This window comes from Myotis yumanensis, unplaced genomic scaffold (genome assembly GCF_028538775.1).
Source record: "Myotis yumanensis isolate MYYU_CA2020_CCGP unplaced genomic scaffold, mMyoYum1.0.hap1 SCAF_13, whole genome shotgun sequence".
Classification (NCBI taxonomy): Eukaryota; Metazoa; Chordata; class Mammalia; order Chiroptera; family Vespertilionidae; genus Myotis; species Myotis yumanensis.
The window spans coordinates 17,798,803-17,820,369 of NW_027223764.1; the positions used below are offsets into that span (position 1 = coordinate 17,798,803).

At 43.0% G+C, this 21,567-nt stretch overlaps 1 protein-coding gene across 2 annotated transcripts in view; it reads left to right on the forward strand.

Annotated features, from left to right (window-relative positions):
• The first annotated feature begins 212 nt into the window (after window positions 1-212).
• FBXW4 (F-box and WD repeat domain containing 4) overlaps window positions 213-21,567 on the forward strand; it is a 78,942-nt gene continuing 57,587 nt past the window's right edge. The window contains exons 1-4 of one of the 2 annotated variants that reach the window (XM_070432454.1): window positions 213-1,077; window positions 15,669-15,764; window positions 18,253-18,438; window positions 18,886-19,018. In XM_070432454.1, the coding sequence (XP_070288555.1) occupies window positions 377-1,077; window positions 15,669-15,764; window positions 18,253-18,438; window positions 18,886-19,018 (1,116 nt within the window). In that variant the 5' untranslated portion in view covers window positions 213-376. Of the gene's footprint in view, window positions 1,078-9,897; window positions 10,116-15,668; window positions 15,765-18,252; window positions 18,439-18,885; window positions 19,019-21,567 lie in introns of those variants that run through there. The other variant, XM_070432455.1, reaches the window with a different exon arrangement.

The window sequence follows — 21,567 nt, forward strand, 5'->3', positions numbered from 1 at the left end:
GAAAGGGGGCATCTCCCGAGGCGGAGGCGAGGTCTCAGGCCGTCCGAGTGGGCGCTGCTGGCGGGCAGGAGCTCGCACCAGCCGCTCCTGCGGGGGAAGCTCGGCGGCGGCCGCGGCCGGGCCCAGGCCTCTCGCTGGAATGAACGCACGTGCTGGCGCCGAGCGCTCCCCGCGGCCCCGGCCTGGGGGAGGGAGGTCGGCTTCCCGGCCCGAACCCTGCGGCGGCTCCGCGGCTGCGGCTGCGGCTGCGAGGGGCGGGCCCAGGTCCCGGCCCGCGCCGCCCCATGTGACCCGGTCCGACACGGTATCGCCTCCTCCCGCGGCGGCGGCGGCGGCTCGGGCTCGGCTCCGCGTCGGGCCGGCCCCGCGGCCGCTCATGGGCAGCCAGGGCCGCTTGGGGTCCCCCGGGAACGGCGGGCCGGGCGAGGGCGAGAGCGGGGAGGCGAGGAAGCCGCAGGAAGGCAGGGCCGCGCGGGAGAAGCGGAGGAAGGGGAAGGGGCGAGCGGGCGCCGGGCCGGGCGGAAGAGGAAGCGGGGCGGAGGGGAAGCCGGGGCCGCGGGACGCGCAGGAGGCGGCGGGGCCGGGGGCCGCGGCGGGAGCGAGCGCAGGCCCGGGGGCGGGAGCGGAGGGCGGCGGGCGCGAGGAGGAAGGAGCGGGCAGGGCCGCGAGGGGAGCGGAGAGGAGCGCAGGGCCGGGGGAGGAGGCCGAGGGAAGGGACGATGGGCAGGAGGAGTGGAGGGTCCGGGCGGGGCAGCGCGAGGACGCCGGGCCGGGGGCCGCGCAGGGGCCCGGGGGAGAGGCCGGGGGCCGCCTCGCGGAGGCCGGGGCCGGGGCCGGGGCGGAGGCCGAGGAGGAGGCGGCCCGGGAGCCCGCCGGCCGCCCCGCCGCGGGGTCCGCGCTCTGGCGCCTGCCCGAGGAGCTGCTGCTGCTCATCTGCTCCTACCTGGACGCGCGCGCGCTCGGCCGCCTGGCGCAGGTGTGCCGCTGGCTGCGCCGCTTCACCGGCTGCGACCTGCTCTGGCGCCGGATAGCGCGGGCCTCGCTCAACTCCGGCTTCACGCGGCTCGGCACCGACCTGTAAGCGCCCGCTCGCCGCCCGCTCCCCGCCCCGGGCCGGCCCGCGTCCGGGGAAAGGGCGGGGCGCCGCGGCCTGGCCGGCCCGGGGCCGTGTCGCCCCCCCCCCCCAAACCCCTAACCCGAGCACCCTTGTCTTCTCGGGGGGCCCCCATCCGAAGAGCCTCCCGAGAGCACCCCTCCATCCGCGCCCCCCGAGGGCGGCCCCCCACAATTACCACCCTCCGCTCTCCCTGCAGCGTTTGGCGCTCTTTCCACGACGCCGACTCCACGCGTTCCCCGGCCCGAGAGCCCGCTGGTCCGGGGCCCTGGAGGCCCCCTCTGGCCCCGGTCCAGCGCTCTCGGCCACTGTGGGGTCCACCAGGACGTTTTGTGGGCATGCATCCCCGCACCCTCTTCTAAACGTTGTGGGGCTCCAGGGCTCAGATACAACCGAACCTGGAGAAAAGGGCTCACACCCGAGAAGGAGGCGCGGGGCCAGGGTCAGCTGTCGTTTAGGAGGATACGGGCGGAACGGCGCCCAGAAGGGTGCCCGCGCATGGCAGGTGCCCGCGCCGCGCACGGCCGGAGGCTGGGTTCCGTGTGGGCTGAATGGAAGGGCACGGCATTGCCGTTCGGCTTGTTCTTGGCAGGATCTGAGACCTCTGAATGAACCACTTTCCCGACCCCTTAAGGCTTAAGCTATTAAATAGAAGGGAAACCATGTATGGACATGGGCGGGGGGGGGGGGGGGGCGGGGGGGGGGTAGTTTTCAGATTGCACCCAACTCCAACCAGTTTGGGTTAAAAAAAAAAAAAGTAGTTCTAATACAGTATTAACACTAAAGAAAGTCGTTTTAAAACATACAAAGCTATAATGCCACCACCTCTAGACAACTATTCATTTTTTTAAATTTTTCAGTTGCACACTTCCTTCCTCTCAGTGATTCTAACAATAGGTACATAATAAAAGTTTGTAAGCTGTACCATAATGAGATTAAAAACATTCCTCTAATATTGAATGTTTATGTTATGCCCAACGTTTCGCTATTATAGATAACAATGAAATGAATAATGTATGTTTGGTAACAGCTTTATTGAAGTATAAGTCACATTCCATCCAATATATCTCTCTTTGAATTGGTTACTTAGGATAAATTCTCAAGATTGGCATTATGGAATCAAAGGTTGGTTTGTAAAGATATATCAAGGCACAGTGGCACCAGCAATGAATGATTAAACCAATTTCATGTGAGAATTTAAAAAATCTTTGCTATTTTGGGACACATAATGGTACCTCAAAGTTTTGTTATTTATGCATTTCTTTTACCACTGACCAGGATAAATATTTACCCATGTGTTTGTTTCACCTGTGAGATTGTTCCAAGTCTTTGCCCATTTACTATTGCAGTCATGATGTTTTTCTTATAAATTTGGAATCCTGTGGGTCGTAGCTATCAGGCTTTAGTTTGTTTTCTTTGATGCAAGTATTTTTCCCAAATTCTTTATACTTTAATATTTTTAGCCTATAGAAGGTTTACACTTAAAATCAGGGGTGGGCAAAAATAGGGTTACAGTTACTGAATGGAAAATGATACAGTAATTAATAAATAGCAATACAAGAATAAACTTTTGTGTACTCACAGCTGTAAACCTACTTTTGTTTACACCTGTATATCAGAATCTGTCAGTCTTTTGTGGTTTATTTTCTATTTCCCCCAAATCTGAGAAATTTATAACTCCTCTACAGACCTGATAAATCTTCTCTTTGAATAGCTACTTGTTTCCTTATAATTTGATTTTTAAAATGTTTTAAAATTGATTTTAGAGAGAGAGAGGAAGAAGGAGAGAAACATCAATGTGAGAGTGGAATATCAATTGGTTGCCTCCCACATGCACCCCGACCGGAATTGAACCCATAACCTGGGCATGTGCCTTGATCGGGAATGGAATTGGCAACCTTTCGGTGCACAGGATGATACTCCAACCAACTGAGCCACACCAGCTAGGGCTGTTATAATTTGATTTTAAAAAATAGTTAAAACTTTCATCAATATCACTTCTGTGTGCAAGGGATGAGAGTTCAACTCTTATTTTCTAAATGGCTACCTAGTTATCACTATACATTTTGTTCTTTCCCTTTGTTCTAGAAAGCTTATTTTGTCAAGTATTAATGTACACATACATACATGTATACACATATGTATGTGTACATATATGTATATATATGATCTATATCTGAACTCTTCATTTTGTTCTGATATATTTTTCCATTTCCACACTATTTTAAATATTTTTTGATAGGGTCTAATATCTGTTAGGATTAGATTATCCTTGTTGGATTTTTTTTTTTTTTTTGGTGTGTGTGACATCTCTACTTCCACTCAATCACCCAAGCAAAAATAAATTCTTTGCCTTTTCAAAAGTTTTTGTGGTTTTCACTATAAAGTTCCCATACACCTTTTATTATATTCATTCCTAGGTATTCCTAAATATTTTATGCATTTTGTTTTTATTATGAATAATCTCTTTTTTTTCAGTATGTTTTCTAGTTGGGTATTATTAATCATGTACAAGATTAATCTTTTATAAATTTTGGTCATTTTGTTTAGCTTTTATTCTAGTACGATTTTATTGTTGATGATAATGAATATCTGGGGATTTGAGGGTTGTAGTCTTGTTACCTTTATTCCTTATAAGAAAAACTTTCAGAGAATGTATCAGTTCACCTATAAAAGAAGTTGGCTAAAATGACTGCACTCAAGCCAGCCAAGGCAAAGTTTTGCTTTCTCTCTCTAGAGATTGAGTGAACGAATGAAAGAATTTTTTTTCAAGTGTTTCAAAAGAGAGATAATGGGAATGAGTGTGCATTCTATAAGCAATAACAATAGAATAAAAGTGAGTTTACAGTATAAATGTATGGGGCTTTGAGACTACCAAGTGATATAGCTTTATTATTTATTCTGCCTGTGTTTTGAGTTCTTGACTGTGCCCTAGGATGAGGTATCTCCAAACTTCTAGGGAAGCTGCTTTACCACAGCACTTGATAAAGAGCAAGGTCATTGTTTTCTGAGCCGAGAGGAGAGAGTTTGTATTAGAGCAGGTGGAGCCCGTGTTGACCAGTGTGGTCTGTTTCTGGACAGCTGCAGAGACGTGATAAGCTACCAAGAGAGGTACTTGTCATCCCTGGAGGGAGATGGCATGCACCCATTGCTCTTAGGGCATCTGGGCGCCAGGGCCAAAGTTCAGTGAGAGTTTGGCTGCTTGGATAGTGGTAGGGCTGTAGTTCATGCTTTGGGCTGATTAATTGCCAACTGGACAGTGGGATAGGTTTTTGTCAGTGACACAAAACTTCATTTTATCAGAAACTTAACCTTAACCTCACAGCATCAGAGTTTTTAGCATCTATCAAGAATGGGAATACCATACCTAGAAAAATGAGGCTTATATGTGTAAGTGCTTCAGTGTTCAGCACATAGTAGGCACTCAATAAATTGTTGTTGTAAAGTAGAACTTCTTAATTGCTTGGCTTCTCCGCTAGTCAATCTGTATATGGCAAAAGTGGAGATGCGGCCTAAAGGCAAGAGGGAAAACACACGCTGCTTAATTTCTCTCACCTGTCCTGGATGTTTTTGGAATCATGACAGCAGAACCTGTGGGCTTAGGGCCTGCACTCCCTGCCGGAGAGCCTCTTGATTCTCTGAAACACAAACTGCTAAGGTTTACTGACCTTCCGGCCCAGGGCAAGTCCCATTCAGTTTGGCTGTTCCTAACTGATCATAGCTTTGTTGATGTGAGTAAGATGAACTGCTTTGGTTCCTTGTGATTTGTTAATGGTCTTATACTTGTGCTTGAAGGCATTTTGGCCACTTTTAAACCACAAACAAATAATTTGCTTCCCTTTAGGCCTCTTGCCCAAACAGTGAACACTGGTAGGTATCCTGAGGGTTTTTATTTTTTCTTGGGTTTTTTTTTTTTTCCTCCAAGCAGACACAGAGACAGCTTGAGTCAGTCATCTGGCTTAAAATCAGTTTTGTTTGAAGGCTTTATTAAGCCTGGGGAAATAGAAATATCTTTAATATAAAAATCAAGGAAATGTTTCATATAGCAATCTTTTAAGTTTTCCCTAGAGCAGGGGGGAAACTAACTAGTTCAGTCTTCAAAAACAAAATAGTGAAATTTAACTCTGTCAGTTTATAACATTGGCTAAATGCAAGTAGTTAGTGTGACAGGTGGAAGAACAAAGATGCTATCTACAGATATTCTGATACTGAAAATTAACAAGAGCAAAGGAAAGAAAAAAGTACATCTGTGTATGTACTAGTAAACCTATTTTTAAAAAATACTTCTGCCAGTCTTATGTTAAAGAAAGCCTACTTAATCCTCCTCCCAAATTAAGTCCTATATGTTTTCAAACTTGAATTTTATTTTAAATATCCTTTGAGCAATACCTGGGTGCTCTTGCATTTACCTGTGATAGATTTGCCTAGAACTAACAATAGGTGTTTAGGGAGTCAGGCTCTGAGGTGTTTGCCCTGGCATGTACATTCATTCCTCAGACAGGGTCTGGTAGGCTGGGAGCACTTTGAGGCTGGGGAACTGGGGTATCTATTTCAGTGATGATTAACGTCCAGAGTGGTGAGATGGACACAGATAAGCAGAGTGTGTTTGTTTGTTTTAAAATGATTGCGCCTAAGAGCATTTTTTTTGGGGGGGGGGGGTGCCCAGAAAGCATAAAGTTTCCTAACTCTGAACAGAGAAGGCATTGCAGACTGGTTACATTTAATGCCTAAAACAAATATCAACTTAAAGTAACTTTGCTTTCTCCTTCACCTTTCTGCCTTACCTAGGGAGGAGAGTCACTTACTTGTTCTCCAGTTCGTTGCAAGGTTTTGTATACAGGGCTTGGCAAAAGTAGGTCTACAGTTGTGAGTATGCTGAAACACTGTATATTCTTGTATGATTTATTTATTAATTATTATTAGGTGTTTTATTAACTGTAAACCTACTTTTGCCCACCCCTGTATGGATGTTATTAATCTTCAGTCGTTTTGGGGAAGCCTTATTTTTAGTGGTTCTGTGAGTTAATAAAAATTGAGTTCAGTTTACATGCTTATAAAATAAATAAAACAATACACCTGTGGAAGCAGGAAATGGTCTAGTGCAGTCAGTACCTCCAAATGCAAACTGGAAGAATGGAAGGGGCCTTTTCCTCCAAGACCGTGAGAATATAGAAGCTGCTTATATCCTTTCCAGTCTTGTAAAACTTGAAGAGGAGGGGGTGAATTTGCTAGCTTTGAGGGCAGAAACATGGAGAAACCCAGAGTCCTCCCAATCTGCAGGATGAGCAATTCCTATTGGAATGATATTTGAAGATATTGCAGTACGCCATACTTTCAATTTTCTGTGTCTAACACCTTCAACTGAGGTAAAAAGTTGTGCTTGAGCTGCTGAAGTCAAACTGACAGGTTACTGAGGAAACATACAGAGTTAATTTGACATGGAAAAGAATTACCTTTGTGTGACAACTTTACCTTAACTCTGGGTTGACTCTGGCATTGGATACATTTCTGGTTCCAACTCATAACCATGGAACAGGGAGGAGTTCAGGTAGACTCTTCTTGAGGCCAGGCTCCAGTAAATTTTGAAAATTTAAGATGAAATAAGCTGTTTGAAAAATGAGAAAGTTGAGTTGAATTTTCAGTAAAAATTGGCATACCCCCGACTTTGATTCTTAGAAACAGATTTTTGTTAAGCTCCAGAATTTATGTCAGGTGTGTCAACCATCAGGTGAGGTTGAGAATCCCAAGATCTGGTTTATTTCTATTCAGCAGTCTTGCTCAGGTTTGACCAGGATTCAGCTGGAACTGCAGTTGTAATTTGTAGAAGCAAGATGGTTGGGCTAATTAAGAATCTTTTGAATCCTGAATCAGGTAAATGCTTGAACTGTATTTAAAACTGAGTATGAGACTATCTGGAGAACGAATTTATTTCTTGTTAGTGGTTTGGCCACCTTGTCTCAACTTTGAATCAGTTCTTCATTATATTCAAACTGTCCACATTGCCCTCTTTGGAAGTCTGGGCCACCCAATGGGCCCCCGTGCCTGCCCCTCTTTAGCCCACAATTAATTGCCAGTACATTCTTTCTTCTTCTCCTTCGTTTTGGTATTTGACATGAGTTCAAATTGCTGAGAAAGGTGACAACTGTGAAATGAAGACAGGGCTTGGAGACACCTTAAAAAATACATGCAAAGGCCACTAAATGACAAGAGCAGACTGCCAGGCTCTTTCAAAACATCACCACGTCTGTTGACTTTCCATTCCTTGTCCACAGCACAAAATTGGAGGTCAAAGAATCATAGGAGTTAGAGATGGAAAAGACATTTGGGGTCAGCCAGTTCATCCCTCCGCCCTCTCCTGCCCCTGATTCCAAATCATTCCTTACATTATATTTCTCCTCCAGCTCTTGTACAGTTTTCACGGTCTTCACTCAACCCCGGCTGTCACCTTTGGGGAATGATGCTGGAGGCTCTGTCCAGTTTCCCCTCAGCAAAGAGATATTGCTTCTGCCCCCAGTTGACATTCGTGAACTTCTTTGTTGGTGGTCTCAGCTGAGAGGCTGAAGGCTAACTGGCAGTCTCTGCTGCCTGGGGATGGGGCTTTTCTAGACAGGAAAGTGCATATAGTGTGTGATGATGTTGGGGAAGGGGAAAGGGCCAGGGTACAGTGTAGCCATTGCTGAATTTGTTCCTAGACTCTTGTTTTTCAGGGCTTTTGACTTGAAAAGAGGTGTGTGTGTGTGTGTGTACACTAGGTATTGGGGAGGTGGACAGAGATAAGGAAATTACACTGAATAGGAGTTTGATAATTCTACCTTGCAAATGGGTGGGTTAAACAAACAAATTAAAAAACAACAACAACTAGTCCTGTGAAGTAGTAGAGGTTTGCTTCAAGGAATACATGTTAGGGAAGAAAGTGGTTGGTGGCTTACTGTTCAAGAGGTTTTAGCTTAGAGTCAAGTTGAGAAGAACAGATGGGCTGGAGGGAAGTATTTTGGACGAGGGGACACTGTTGCTTTCGGTGGGTCTCCCCTTGTTTTAAGTAGCAGAGAAAGAGAAGTCCTATGTTTACTGGGGGCGTGGTTTGGCAGGGAGAATGGTCATTTTTAGAGGCAGCTTTGGAAGGTTATCCCAGCTCCCCCTCTTGTTCTAGCAGCTGTTGGGAGCAGTCTGAAGAGGGTATTATATTTCTTCTGGTAACTCTGCCAAGAATGAGAGGAAATCCACAATCTGTGGGCTTTTTTGGGGGGATGGGGATGGGGTGGCAGGTGATGGGACAGGGAAATGAAATTGTTTTATAATAAATATGTTGAGATACTGTTCCTGGAAAGCTGTTTCACTGAAAGGAATGGTATTTCCCCTGCTGACTAGCTCTGTAATGGGCTCTGCCAGTACTTCTCTTTCTTCCCTGTAGCCCCCATGCTTCTTTGAATTTTCATTAGAAAGTCCATATGGAAAAGGTGGGTCAAGATGCCGATACGGGTGGTGTGTGTGCTTAGGAGAGGCCTTCCTCTAGGAGTTACTAAAGGAGAACTGCTCATTTATCACTTATCTTGGCTGTAGTTTGACTTTATCATAATGGCCTAGGAACTGGAGATATAAAAACTTTCTGGGTGGTATCTAGTTCATGTTCTCTCCATCCCTTCATCCCAGGCTGGAAGGCACCAGGGATTTTGAAACTTGGCCACTAGGGCTAAGAATCTGCTTTGGTGATTAATATGGAACACAGTTATAAAATTAAAACTGTGAGATGACCCCGAGAAGCAGAGTACTGTATTCCTCTCACATTTCAGGGAGTCCGAGGAAACGTCACTTTGAAGGTATGAGAATAAAGTCCACTTTTGAGTCTGTTAGTGCCCAGTTAGGTTTCACTTAGAAGATGGTCTAGTCCAGTGGTCGGCAAACTCATTAGTCACCAGAGCCAAATATCAACAGTACAACGATTGAAATTTCTTTTGAGAGCCAAATTTTTTAAACTTAAACTATATAGGTAGGTACATTGTTATTAACTTAATTAGGGTACTCCTAAGGCTTAGGAAGAGCCACACTCAAGGGGCCAAAGAGCCACATGTGGCTCGAGAGTCGCAGTTTGCCAACCACGGGTCTAGTCTAAAGAAATAGTAGCATCTTTCTTGCTGTTGTTTATTCTCAGAAAGTGCTAGATTAGCCTTGGATTGTGGAATTCTTTTTTTTTTTTAAAAATATATTTTATTGATTTTTCACAGAGAGGAAGGGAGAGGGATAGAGAGTTAGAAACATCGATGGGAGAGAAACATCGATAAGTTGCCTCTTGCACACCTCCTACTGGGGATGTGCCCGCAACCAAGGTACATGCCCTTGACCGGAATCAAACCTGGGACCCTTCAGTCCGCAGGCCGATGCTCTATCCACTGAGCCAAACCGGTTAGGGCGGATTGTGGAATTCTTGAAAACTGATTCTGTGATCAAATGAATGTGGGAAATGCTGTTTTCCACATCCCCTCTCTTGGGGAGTCACAGTGCCCATTGGTAAATTAAAGATAACGAGATGGCACTAGCCGGTTTGGGTCAGTGGATAGAGTGTTGGCCTGCAGCTGATGAGTCGCAGGTTCGATTCTGGTCAAGAGCACATGCCTGGGTTGTGGGCTCAATCTCCTGTGGGGATGTGCAGGAGGCAGCCAATCAATGATTCTCTCTCATCATTGATGTTTCTAGCTCTCTCCCTCTCCCTTCCTCTCTGAAATCAATAAAAATATATTTTTAAAAAGAAGACAATGAGATGTTCTGTGATAGAGACCCATTTATTGCCCCAAATGTTTTTATTATAAAATTCTTTTTTTCACTGATCAATATTTCTTAACATTTTGCAGAACATGCACACGGTCAAGTGTCCTGCAAATACAGAACTTGACCAACAGCAGGAGGAAATGAATGTGGATGTGAACATGACCATAAATCCTAAGCTCACTGAAGGAATCAGGGTCATGCCCAGTGCTTCTAAAACTGCTTTGGACAGCTTTGACCTGTGGGTGCCACGTTAAGATACTTTATCTGCTCAGATTCCTCCCGTGAAGCCTGTCTAGCATAAGGATTTGGAAGCCTTGGTTGAATTCCTGAAGATGTGCTGTATTACACGTTTTTAGGAAGGGCCTTTGGAGCTTGGAGGTAGTATGCCCAGGCTCCTGGAAATCTATAGATATTTTTGAAACTGACTTGCTGAAGGGAAACTGCACTTTTGAGAACTTGTTTAAGCAGTTTCTCTCCAAATACTTATTATATCAGGACCATGGTTCTCACCTTTTGTGTCAAAGACATACTTTTGTGTATGATGTTAGAATTTTTGATAATACATTAAAGGATTAAAAGGTGAAAGTCTTTTTTTAAACCAAGTTTTAGAAAGTTGAAAAACTAGTTTATATATATCTATCTATCTTGTTAACCTTCTGGTATGTTCCTATTTAAGTACAACTGTTACTGCCTTGACCTTCTTCTCTTATAATATACTTTGAGGTAAAGTTTATATCTATTCCTCTGAACATGCAATCTTCCTCTTATTTGCAGCAACTATGTCACGAGTCACACTGTGGCTCAGTGGTGTGTCTTACAGAAAACTTTATAAAAGTGTGGCTCTTTTTTGAATGAAAATAAATTCTATAAGTTGTTTAAAATTTGATGGCACACTTATTCAGGGTTCCTGGTATACCACTGGTTGAGATCCACTTTTAGAAGTACTAAGAGGTTTAAGACTTGTTCCTCTGGAATTTATGACTGTATTGGACAAACAAGACATACAGCTGTGAAAAGCTAACAAGCCTAGATTTATGATAGGTTCAGTCTATGGGTTCACATGAAAGGGATAGGAATGTTTGGAGGGGTTAGTGAAGTAGAGGCTTAAGCTGGATCGTGAAGAATGGGCGAATTTGACTAGTGCCCAGAAGAGGGAAGGAGGCATTTGTCAAGGAAAAAGGTAGGCTGGTGCTGGCAATATAGGAGAAGGTATGGGTATAGTTATAAATGTAGAGGAGATGGGCTTGGCTAGAGTTCACTTGCATAGTGTGGAGCCATGGAAGGTGAGGTTGAATGAGTAAGGTGAGTTGTCGTTTGGAGGCCTTTCATGGGAGATGTGAGTCACTCCATGCTCTCGTGCATGGCTCTGTCCTCAGGCTGGCGTGTTCCCTACAGTCTCGCTTCACCTTGCATGTTTGGGTTACTCCTTGTGCCCTGACCAAAAGAGTAAGCAATTTAACACAATATAATGATTTTTCATTGATTTTTTTTTAAGCCTAATTATGAAGATCTGCTGCTGAGGGCTATTGGCGGATTTAACTTAATGCCAAATGTAAAGGAAGAGTTAGAAGTTTCTTGTATTAGGCTGTTTAAATACTTCTACTTAAAGCCAAATTATTAAGTTAGTAGAAGAGCTGGTGGGTACAGGCAATGTGGAGGAACTCTGCTTTCTGGAGAGTAAGAAGATCAAAGAAATCAAGAGAGAGTACTAATTTAAAATTCCAGGCCCCCAAGCATCATTTTGCATAGTCCTGTTTCCCCTCCTTAGCCAAGTGCCCCTTGAGATGGCCTTGTCCATCACCTGTGGACATATACCCTCCCTTTCTGAATTTTCAAGTCAGCAGGAAGTTATGTTTATGGTAATCATGCCAGTCATGCAGGTGGACAGCTTGGGTGGCATCAAGGGGAGTCAAACTTCAAGATAGAGCAGGGAGGGAAATTGATTTGTGATGGAGGAGTTTTCTGATCTTAGGGACCGTGCAGGTTTAAGACCTCTATAATACAGCCACACTTCCCTTTCCTTTACCCCCCAACCATTTTTCTTCCGACTAGGTTTATTTATTTGCTTTTGGTTTGGAGTGTGAGGAGGGGTGAAATGAAAGGGGACTCTAGATAATTGCCTAGATTAATTTCTATCCCTCTGGACTCACTTGTTGCCAAGATTTTAAGGGGTCCAATAGCTTACTGTGAGTGCATGTTGGTTGTTTTTGTTTAAAATAGGTCATGTGCCCAGGAATGCAGTCAAACTATAATGGTGACTAAGTGCCGGAAAGCTGAGAAGAGGGGGCCCAAGTGGAAAAATGAGCCTGAGGCAAGAGAAGGAGGGCTGGGAAAATGGAAGTTCCAGTAGGCCCATAGGCCAGGTTAGAGATTCCTCCGTGCATTAACAGCCATGCAAGAGGTTTATTTACAGGGCACCAATCATTTTTGGAGGGAGTACCCCCACTTTACACCAATAACTATATTGCAGAAACAGCCAACCAGAGAGCCTTTCAAGGATGGGAACCAGGGTCCTTATTGAATTCCCAGGGGCACCTGCTCCTGTCTTCTCAGGCACTCCTGCTGCCTTGTTTTACTGACCCTCTCTGACTGGACCACAGCAGGTCCCCAGAGGGAAGGAGGGGTACTTGCTTTCAGAGAAGGAAATTTTTTTAATTCTTGATTTTTCAGGCACTAAAACCAATAAGAACATGAAAATGATTTGTCCAGCTAGGAAATCATCAGAGATGATTGAAGAAAGAAGAAAAAAGAAAAGGGATGAAAAAGCCTGGTTGTTCAATTGCTCTTAACAAAGTGGTACTATATCTCGGCTGAAAGCCAAATGGAATGGTTTAAAACAGTTGAAATTTGATTTGAAGGACCAGAGCATTCACTGTGGGAGAGGAAGCCTGCACCTGCTATTTGGTCGCAGCTTCTAAAGTTCAACTTTGAAAGTTTCTTGCTGCTGTGATCAGGCCCTCAGGGCAGTGCTTTGACCCTTAGTAAAGTGTCACCAAATTGCAGTTAAGTGACCAGGGAGATGAGAGAAGTGTTGTCCTTATCCCAATTCAGGAGATATACTGATTCATTCTCCCTTGTTTCCTTCCTGTTATGATCCAGAACATTCAATTTTGGTTTTATTCCACCTATGAACTTAGACCTAACCGAAGAGGAGAGGTTAGCTGTAAACTATCTTTTTTATTTTTAAATTCAAATTCTTTATTGTTTAAAGTATTACATATGTCTCCTTTTTCCCCCATTGACCTCTCCCCAGCTGCTCCCACCCCCCAGCACATGCCCTTACTCTGCTACTGTGTCCATTGGTTATGCTAAATGATCTCTTCTTTTATATCTGGGCTATGCAAATAAGATTTGACAGGAAGTCTAATCTTTTTCATTAAGAGTTCAATTCTTTTGGTCCATCCTGTTGACTATCTTTTTTAAAAATAATTTTTAAATATATTTTGTTGATTTCGGAAAGGAATGGAGAGGGAGAGAGAGATAGAAGCATCAATGATGAGAAAGAATCATTGATCGTCTGCCTCCTGCATGCCCGCCCCCCCCCGCCCGCCCCTAGGGATTGAGCCCACAATTCAGGCATGTGCCCTGACCGAAAACTGTGACCTTCTAGTTCATAGATCAATGCTCAACTACTGAGCCACCATGGCCAGGCCCTGTTGACTATCTTTTACTGTCCTCAGTTCTCTGTCTAGCTAGCTGGTAGTATAGGTTACTTACTAGTAATGTGAAACCAAGGACCATAGTCACCCAATGGACAAATTCAGTAATATATTTTAGCTTTAGCATGTGTGCACCCAAATATTAATCATTCAGCCTGAAAGAGGACTGACTGTTTGACATTAGAAGAACAATTTCTAATAGTTGTAATTGAATTAGAAGAAAAATGATTAATTAGCTTTTAGAGATGGCACCATTAATGGATATTAATCACTACATATATTTATATTCATGTAAAATTAACCTTTTTGTAGTGATTTATAACATACTGTACTTTGTTTTAGGTGTCATCTTTAAAATACCACAATTGTGTGAAATATTACCCTTTCATAGGCAAAGAAATTGATAACTAGAGAAATTAGATAACCAGGTTTGGATCCCAGTTTTCTAAGTCTGCATTCTATACTTTCCCCGTAACTGCATTTAATCTACTATTTAAAGGTAAATTGAAAGACCTAACTCACAATAATTATGTGATATATTTTTTTAAAATTGCTCACTTCCTAAAGTACCATCTATTTACCTCTTCTGACCTGTTATTTATGGAGACATAATTTTATGTAGTGTCTCCTCACCTTTACTTTATAAATTTGACTTAGTTTTAAAATTACCATTCCTTGCTATAATCATTTCCAAAGTATTTTGCAGTCCTCACATTTATCATTTCTAGTGGGCAATATATTTCATTGTATTAGTATACCATTCTCTCCCACAGACAGACATTTGGGCTATTTTCAGATTTTAGCTCTAATGTATAGCTGCAACTATAAATATCTTCATAAAATATATTTTTCTTTTGAATTATGTCTTTGCGCTGCAGTGCCCAAAGTGGGAATGCTGGGTCAGAAGTTGTAATTTAACAACTTTTCTCCACAGAATTCCTTTCTGAAAAGCTGTACCAGCATGCTGCTAGCAATGCACAGCCAAACCAAATCCTTCTGTCAAACCAAAGCTAGTGTGGTTTTTCCACTTAATAGATGTGAGGTGGTACTTTTAATAGCTGTTTTAAATTTTATTTTTAATAATTGTTTTAATGTGCATTTCTGTGAACTATTATTGTTGTGGCTGTTTCCCTAGTGTTTTATCGTGGAACACTGTGTGACTCTTCTTAGCTGCTTTTGGATATGGATGACAGTGTGTTGGAGACAGGGTGTTACTCTGATAGGTTTTTACAGTTTCTTAAAACTTTTAAGCATAAAACTTTTACCTATGGTATTAATTGTTCATTTTCCCTACTCTGTTGCTTTCATTTTAATCTCTTTTTTCTTCTGTGCAGTATTTAAACTACTTTTAGTTAAAAAACTATTTTAAATTCACTTTCATTTTGGGCGAGATTATTGTGATATGAGATGATAATCTAAATTCAGTTTTTGCTCTATTGATATGCAATTTTATAAACAGATTTTATGTTTAGCTCTGTGATCTATTTTGAATTAATTTTTCCTTATGGTGTGAGGTAGGGGTCAGGGTTCATTTTTTTCCTTATGGATAGTCTGTGCTTCCAGCACTGTTTGTCATCCTTTATTAAATTGCTTTAGCATCACTATAGACACTTTAAAGGAAAAGCTGTTCTCCTTGGATTTCTTAGTTATTCTAGCATGGAGAGAGAAGAGTTATTCCTTTCTTGTCTCCTAGCCCCTTCACTTATATCCAGATATATTCTGGATCAGCGGTTCTCAACCTGTGGGTTGCGACCCCTTTGGGGGTCGAACGACCCTTTCACAGGGGTCGCCTAAGACCATCAGAAAACATATATAATTACATATTGTTTTTGTAATTAATCACTATGCTTTAATTATGTTCAATTTGTAACAATGAAAATACATCCTGCATATCAGATATTTACATTACGATTCATAACAGTAGCAAAATTACAGTTATGAAGTAGCAATGAAAATAATTTTATGGTTGGGGGTCACCACAACATGAGGAACTGTATTAAAGGGCCGTGGCATTAGGAAGGTTGAGAACCACTGTTCTGGATGTTCCTGAGTCCTGACTTGTAAGCCCATGGAATTTTCTCTGGTTGGCAATGAGTTGTAGTGACTGAATTATCTGTTCTGTCTGGACACAGGATGGCCAGTGTACCAGTAAAAGAACGAGTGAAGGTGTCTCAAAACTGGAGGTTGGGGCGCTGCCGAGAGGGGATTCTGTTGAAGTGGAGATGCAGGTAAGTAGCCTTTTGACTCTTAAAGCTACCTGGGACAGAAAAGCATGCTGGGAAGTGAAAGATCTGGTCCTAGCTGGAGTTGAGTAGCCTTTCTTGGGTAGATGGCCCTGGTGATCCTTTAAATATGACAAAGGGGACATCAGAGGGACAACTTTTTTCACATTTATCAAAAGGATTACAGAAATGGTATTTTAACGAATTCCGTATTTTTATGATTATAAAAACAATAAATGTTTATTGTAGAAATGTGAAAAAAAAATAGAAACGTTTAAAGAAGAAAATAAAACTTATAATCCTACCACTCAGAGGTAACCACTGTTAATGTATCTCATCAAAAGAAATAAATGAAGCCAATATTTCAACCAATCTTGTTTTACAATTATTTTTCTTTAAATCTTCTACTCTAGGGAGTTACACTTTTACTCCTGGCTTCCTATAGTTCTTTCCCCTTCTTTATTAAAAAGCAAAATAGAATCTAAAGGTTTGTCGATATATGTTACAGGAGGCAGAGCTCAGAAAAAGTGCTAGGAGATTTAAATAATGGCCTTGAAACTACTAATGCCACAGATTTTATGCCTTATCATAATAACTTTTATATAATAACTTTTTCAAAGTTATTACATGATTCTCTACCAAAAAAACTGCTCTTTGTTGATTGGTTGGATTGAATAGGGAATATCATGATTGCTCATCTGTACCTGTACTGATAGATATAGAGGCCAGGCTTCTTCATCTGATGACCCTTCTCTCTTGTGTCCAGTTTCTGCTGGTTTTATTGACATCGGCTGCTGCGAATTAATGTGATAGTGGTGATGGTAAAGAAACTACAGGGGAGAAATGTGGATTTTTATGATGAAGGACTTTACCGTTTGCTTCCCACTTTTGTCTTTTAATACCAGAAAGTAGAGTTTATTTCTCTATCAAGGTTTTGTCCCTGGCATTTTTATTTTTATTATTATTTTTGGCTGGTTTAAAGCAGTTTGGCAAATAAACACACAAAACAGTTACCAGGCTGCCCTGGGATTCTCCACTGTTCACCTGGCATGAACCTGGTTTCTTGTCCTAGGCAATGGCTGTTTACCAGATGGCTCTTAAGATGAATTTCAAACCCCTCTGCTTGCTGCCCACTTGAGTGTGCCACAAACTCATGCAAGGGGATGCTGAAGAGGAATGTGCATAATGAGTGAGAATGCAGGCATCCATACACACTCTACACATGTTCCATATAATATATGCACACACTTGTAAAAACCTCACAAGCAGAAACTCAGTTATTACAAAGTCCAAGCTGCATTTAATGGCCCGTCAAGTCAATTTGCAGAACTTTTCCACATTCCCATGACGCTTATATTAAGGAGTCTGGGGAAGAAACACAGCCCAGTTTGCTCAGACAGGCTTGGCAGTGAGAGATGGTGTCTGTAAATGGGGATGAATCAACTGTCCCTATGCTTTGCTTGGGGCCTGGTAGCCTCAGAATCCCTAGGTAGAACAGGACAGGCTGCTGGGATGTCTACCCTGGGAAAGGGTCTTAGGCCCCACAGAGAGCTGGTGTCTGGCAGAGTCTTCTTCCTTCTTAAATCTCACTCTGTGCCATGGGACTGGTCTGTGGCTTCTACCTTTTTTTTTTCTTGCCAGCATCTAAATTCCTTTATCGCTCTTTTTTTTATTGTTTAAAGTTTTACATATGTCTCCTTTTTCCCTTCTACCTTTCTTCTTGCCAGATTGCAGAAGGAATCTTTAACTCTGTGTGGATTTATTTTATTTGCTGCCTATGAGAGCTATTTCTCTGTAGCCCTGTAGTAAACTGCCCTAGGGACTGTGTTTTTCCATTGCTACTCTTACCCTGTATCCTCTCATACATTTAGAAATGTAGATATCCCCTGTGAGGATCTAGGTATCTAATCAATACATTATTAGCATCCTTTCCTAAATGGCTTTATTCCTTTCACTTATACTAGTAAATGGCCCCTTTGCTCTAGAATGATGGGAAGGGAGCTTTCCTGGTATCACTCTTCTTCTTTCTCTATCATACCCTAACCAGTCTATTGGGAAAGAGACATGTATGGGAGTCTTGGAACCTTGAAACTTAGCAAATCAGTGAGGATACAGAATGAAAAAATTTACTTCATCAGCGTGGAAGGCTTCTTTTAGTCTCTCCCCACCCCTCAATCATTGCATTTTCTAAGCTCTGCCTACCCAATAATTTAAGTTGTAAGCATTCTCCAACTAAAAGTGATATTTAATTGGTCTTTTAATTCTCACTCTCTTAGATAGTCCAAAGATGATTAGCTCAACACAACATTCAGTCACTCTAGTTTTCTGAGGGTACCCTAAGGTCATTTTGAAGAAGGGGAGAGCGAGGGATAGACTTAGCCTTGCAGGTCATCCTTGCTAAGTTGGGGATCAGTCAGCCTCTCCAAAGCTTGGAGTTAGATTTTCATTCTGTATCTTGATGATCCTTAAATTTTGTTTTTTTTCATCTCTCTAGTCAGATGCCCTGGATGCAGCTAGAGGGTGATTCTCTGTACATATCCCAGGCTAATTTCATCCTGGCCTATCAGTTCCGCCCAGATGGTGCCAGCTTGAACCGTCGGCCCCTGGGAGTCTTTTCTGGGCATGATGAGGACGTTTGCCACTTTGTGTTGGCCAACTCACATATTATCAGTGCAGGAGGGTAAGTGCTGCAGGTTTCTCCTTCCAGCCTCTTAGGATTTTTCAGGGACCATCTGCCTGTCTCTGACTTTTCTGTCTCAGCTCCAAAGGGATGAGGAGGGACTAGAAGGAGTAGTGGGTTTTTCCCCCCATTCAAAGCACAGAGATTTACCAAAGGCCCTTACTAGGGTTAGCTGGGAAGGAAAACAGGAAGAGCCTTTAATGAAAAGTGAAGCTGGTCCTGATACTCTCAAGGGGGGAATTTGTTTTGTCTCTCAGCTCTGTTCAGCCCCAAGTGTACTGAAGAAGTAAAGGTATCTGGAAGATCAGACTGACCTTATTGGACTGAATTGCCTACAGCTTAGCAAATTTGGATGTCATTGGAGTCTTGGGCTGTTTCTATAGACTCATTCTCTTCTTACAGAGAGAATAATTGGCTGTTGGGGTGGGCTCCTTACTTCTCTCCTAGAGATGGAAAGATTGGTGTTCATAAGATTCATAGCACCTTCACCGTCAAGTACTCAGCTCACGAGCAGGAGGTGAACTGTGTGGATTGCAAAGGGGGCATCATTGTGAGTGGCTCCAGGGACAGAACGGCCAAGGTGAGATGGTCACTCCCTTACACTGTTACTCCCTCTGTCGATAGGGAGTGGGGGGGAGAGGGTGGGTAGGGCCTGCGTCTCAGGATTGGCTGAGAGCATTGGGTGGGGGTGGGGGTGGGGGAGACAACACAATAAAGGACTCACTTATGTGCCTCTGGCATGCAGCTTGCCATGCCAGGTTGTCTCTTTGCCAGCTGGCCTGGGAAAAGAGTGGACAGTGGCTGGGAAGCTTGCCACTCACTTGAAATGTGGCGTGAACTCAAAAACAGAGGGCCTGGCCAGCTTTTCCTCTCTGAGCTGAGTTTCCTCAAGTTTGTGGGTTAAGTTCTGACCCCAATATTTTATTTAAAAATCTCCCTCTTTTTACTTGCTCTCTGTTTTGGGAGGTTAATTTTTCACCACCTTGTTTATAAGCAATCAGGCTGATAATTAAAATGTGTTTTCGCTGCTCCTCTGGAGAGTGATGAGGTCAGTAAGCAGCAGAAAGATGACAAGAGAAGGGTGTTATTTGTTGCGTCATTGCCAAATTGCTGGTCTACAGTCAGACATCTGCCAAGTCCTAACAGAATGAGACTGATAGGTAGTGTGCCCTCTGCTTTGTGGACTCAGCTCATCCACATTTGGGTCAAATAGGCTTCCACCCATTAGATAGAGAACTTTCTCCATTTCTGTGTCCAGCAGCCCTAGGCAGGGCCCACACATGCCTGGTCCTTTGGGGCTGCCGTGGGAACTTTGCTGACAGTTCAGTTGATGGTGCAGGAGGCCTGATAGTATCTTGCTTGTCTGTTTCCCAGCATCTAGAGACTTCCTAGTGCTAATAGGAGCAAAATGCTTGTCCATGTCAGCAAATAGGCCTCTAAGACATAAAGGGAGAGGACTCAGGAGAGGGAAGTTTCAGTCTTTACTCACTAACTTTTCTTATCTGAGTATCCTCTGGTGACTACTCCTTCATGGAAAAATGTCAGTAATTTATATAAAAAGAAGAGCTAAATATGTTCTTTTCTATTTGTGGAAGTTTCTCCTTCATTTGCTGTTTTCTTCCTCACACATTGTATTCTGTCAGAGACATGTGCACCAGCATAGGGAGCCTGAAAAATCTAGAAAATTTATGAACCAACATGGAAACTGAATTTCCTATTACCTGGTTCCCACTCCTCTACTCTATACTTCAGATTTCCGATTGGTCACTGTGTTTGTACCATTCCTTGAAAAGAGACTGGCCTTACGTTGCTATACTGCTCAGAAGTCAATTTGCATAAAAACCTTTTGTGGTACCTGTGACCTAGATCATCCCATCTCATTGTTGTATCTTCTTGTCATAGCTTTAAGCTTCCCCTGGCTCTTCTTTTTCAGTGACACCTCTTTTATCCTATTTGTGCTGATACCCTGAGCAGTATAAAATTAGGCTTTATGACCACAGCAATTTGAGGATTGTATATTGTAAAACATTATAGCAATTTTATCTGGGATATTGGGTTAGTTTCATGTTTTAAGTACCAACTCAACCCTATTTAGTGACTTAGTTTTTTAAAAAGTATTGAAATAGGTAATATTGAATTCTAAAATTGTCACTGCAGTATATCCTGTTTCTTTTGAGGATTTCTTTTAGGTCAGTGACAGAATTCTCCCTCCTGGTTCTTCAACTTCAGAAAGCTAGTCAGCTCTTTGGGGTTCCCCTATGACCTCCAGGCTAGCTCATCTTTTCTGGCTTTCTGGGTGCTGCTTTTGTTTCTTCCTTTCTGATACTGTCTTTGCATTTCACCACCTTCGTCTTCCTGGCCCATTTCTTTCTTTCTTTTATTATTAAAAAAATATTTTTAATGATTTCAGATAGGAAGAGAGAAGGAGAGAGAGATAGAAACATCAGAGATGAGAGCGAATCATTGATCAGCTAACTCCTGTATACCCCCACAACCCGGGCATGTGCCCTGACCTAGAATTGAACTGTGACCTGGTTCATAGGTCAACACTCAACCACTGAACCACACCAGCCGGGCTTCCTGGCCCATTTCGATATTACCCACAGTTATTCTTTTATAACTGACTCTCCATTTTCTTTTGGTGGCACTTGCAATTCTACAGCTGCTTCTTCAGATTTCTGATACACCTAAACCTACATAAGAACTATCATGTTTGCCTGTAAACATCTATAGCAGTGGTTCTCAACCTTCTGGCCCTTTAAATACAGTTCCTCGTGTTGTGACCCAACCATAAAATTATTTTTGTTGCTACTTCATAACTGTAATGTTGCTACTGTTATGAATCGTAATGTAAATATGTGATATGCAGGATGGTCTTAGGCAACCCCTGTGAAAGGGTCATTTGACCGCCAAAAGGGTCGAGACCCACAGGTTGAGAACCGCTGATCTATAGCCCGTTTTGAGGGAGTTCCCTAAATATGTACTGTGTCTTAGGATAGAGGTTTGTTTTATTGGGGTGAAGGAAACAAAAACATTTTCTTTGGAAGATTGCTGAGCAAGGAACTGCCCAGAAAGCCCTCTTCCTTCTCCTCCCAACTCTAGTTTCTAACTTACTGTGACTTAGCGTGG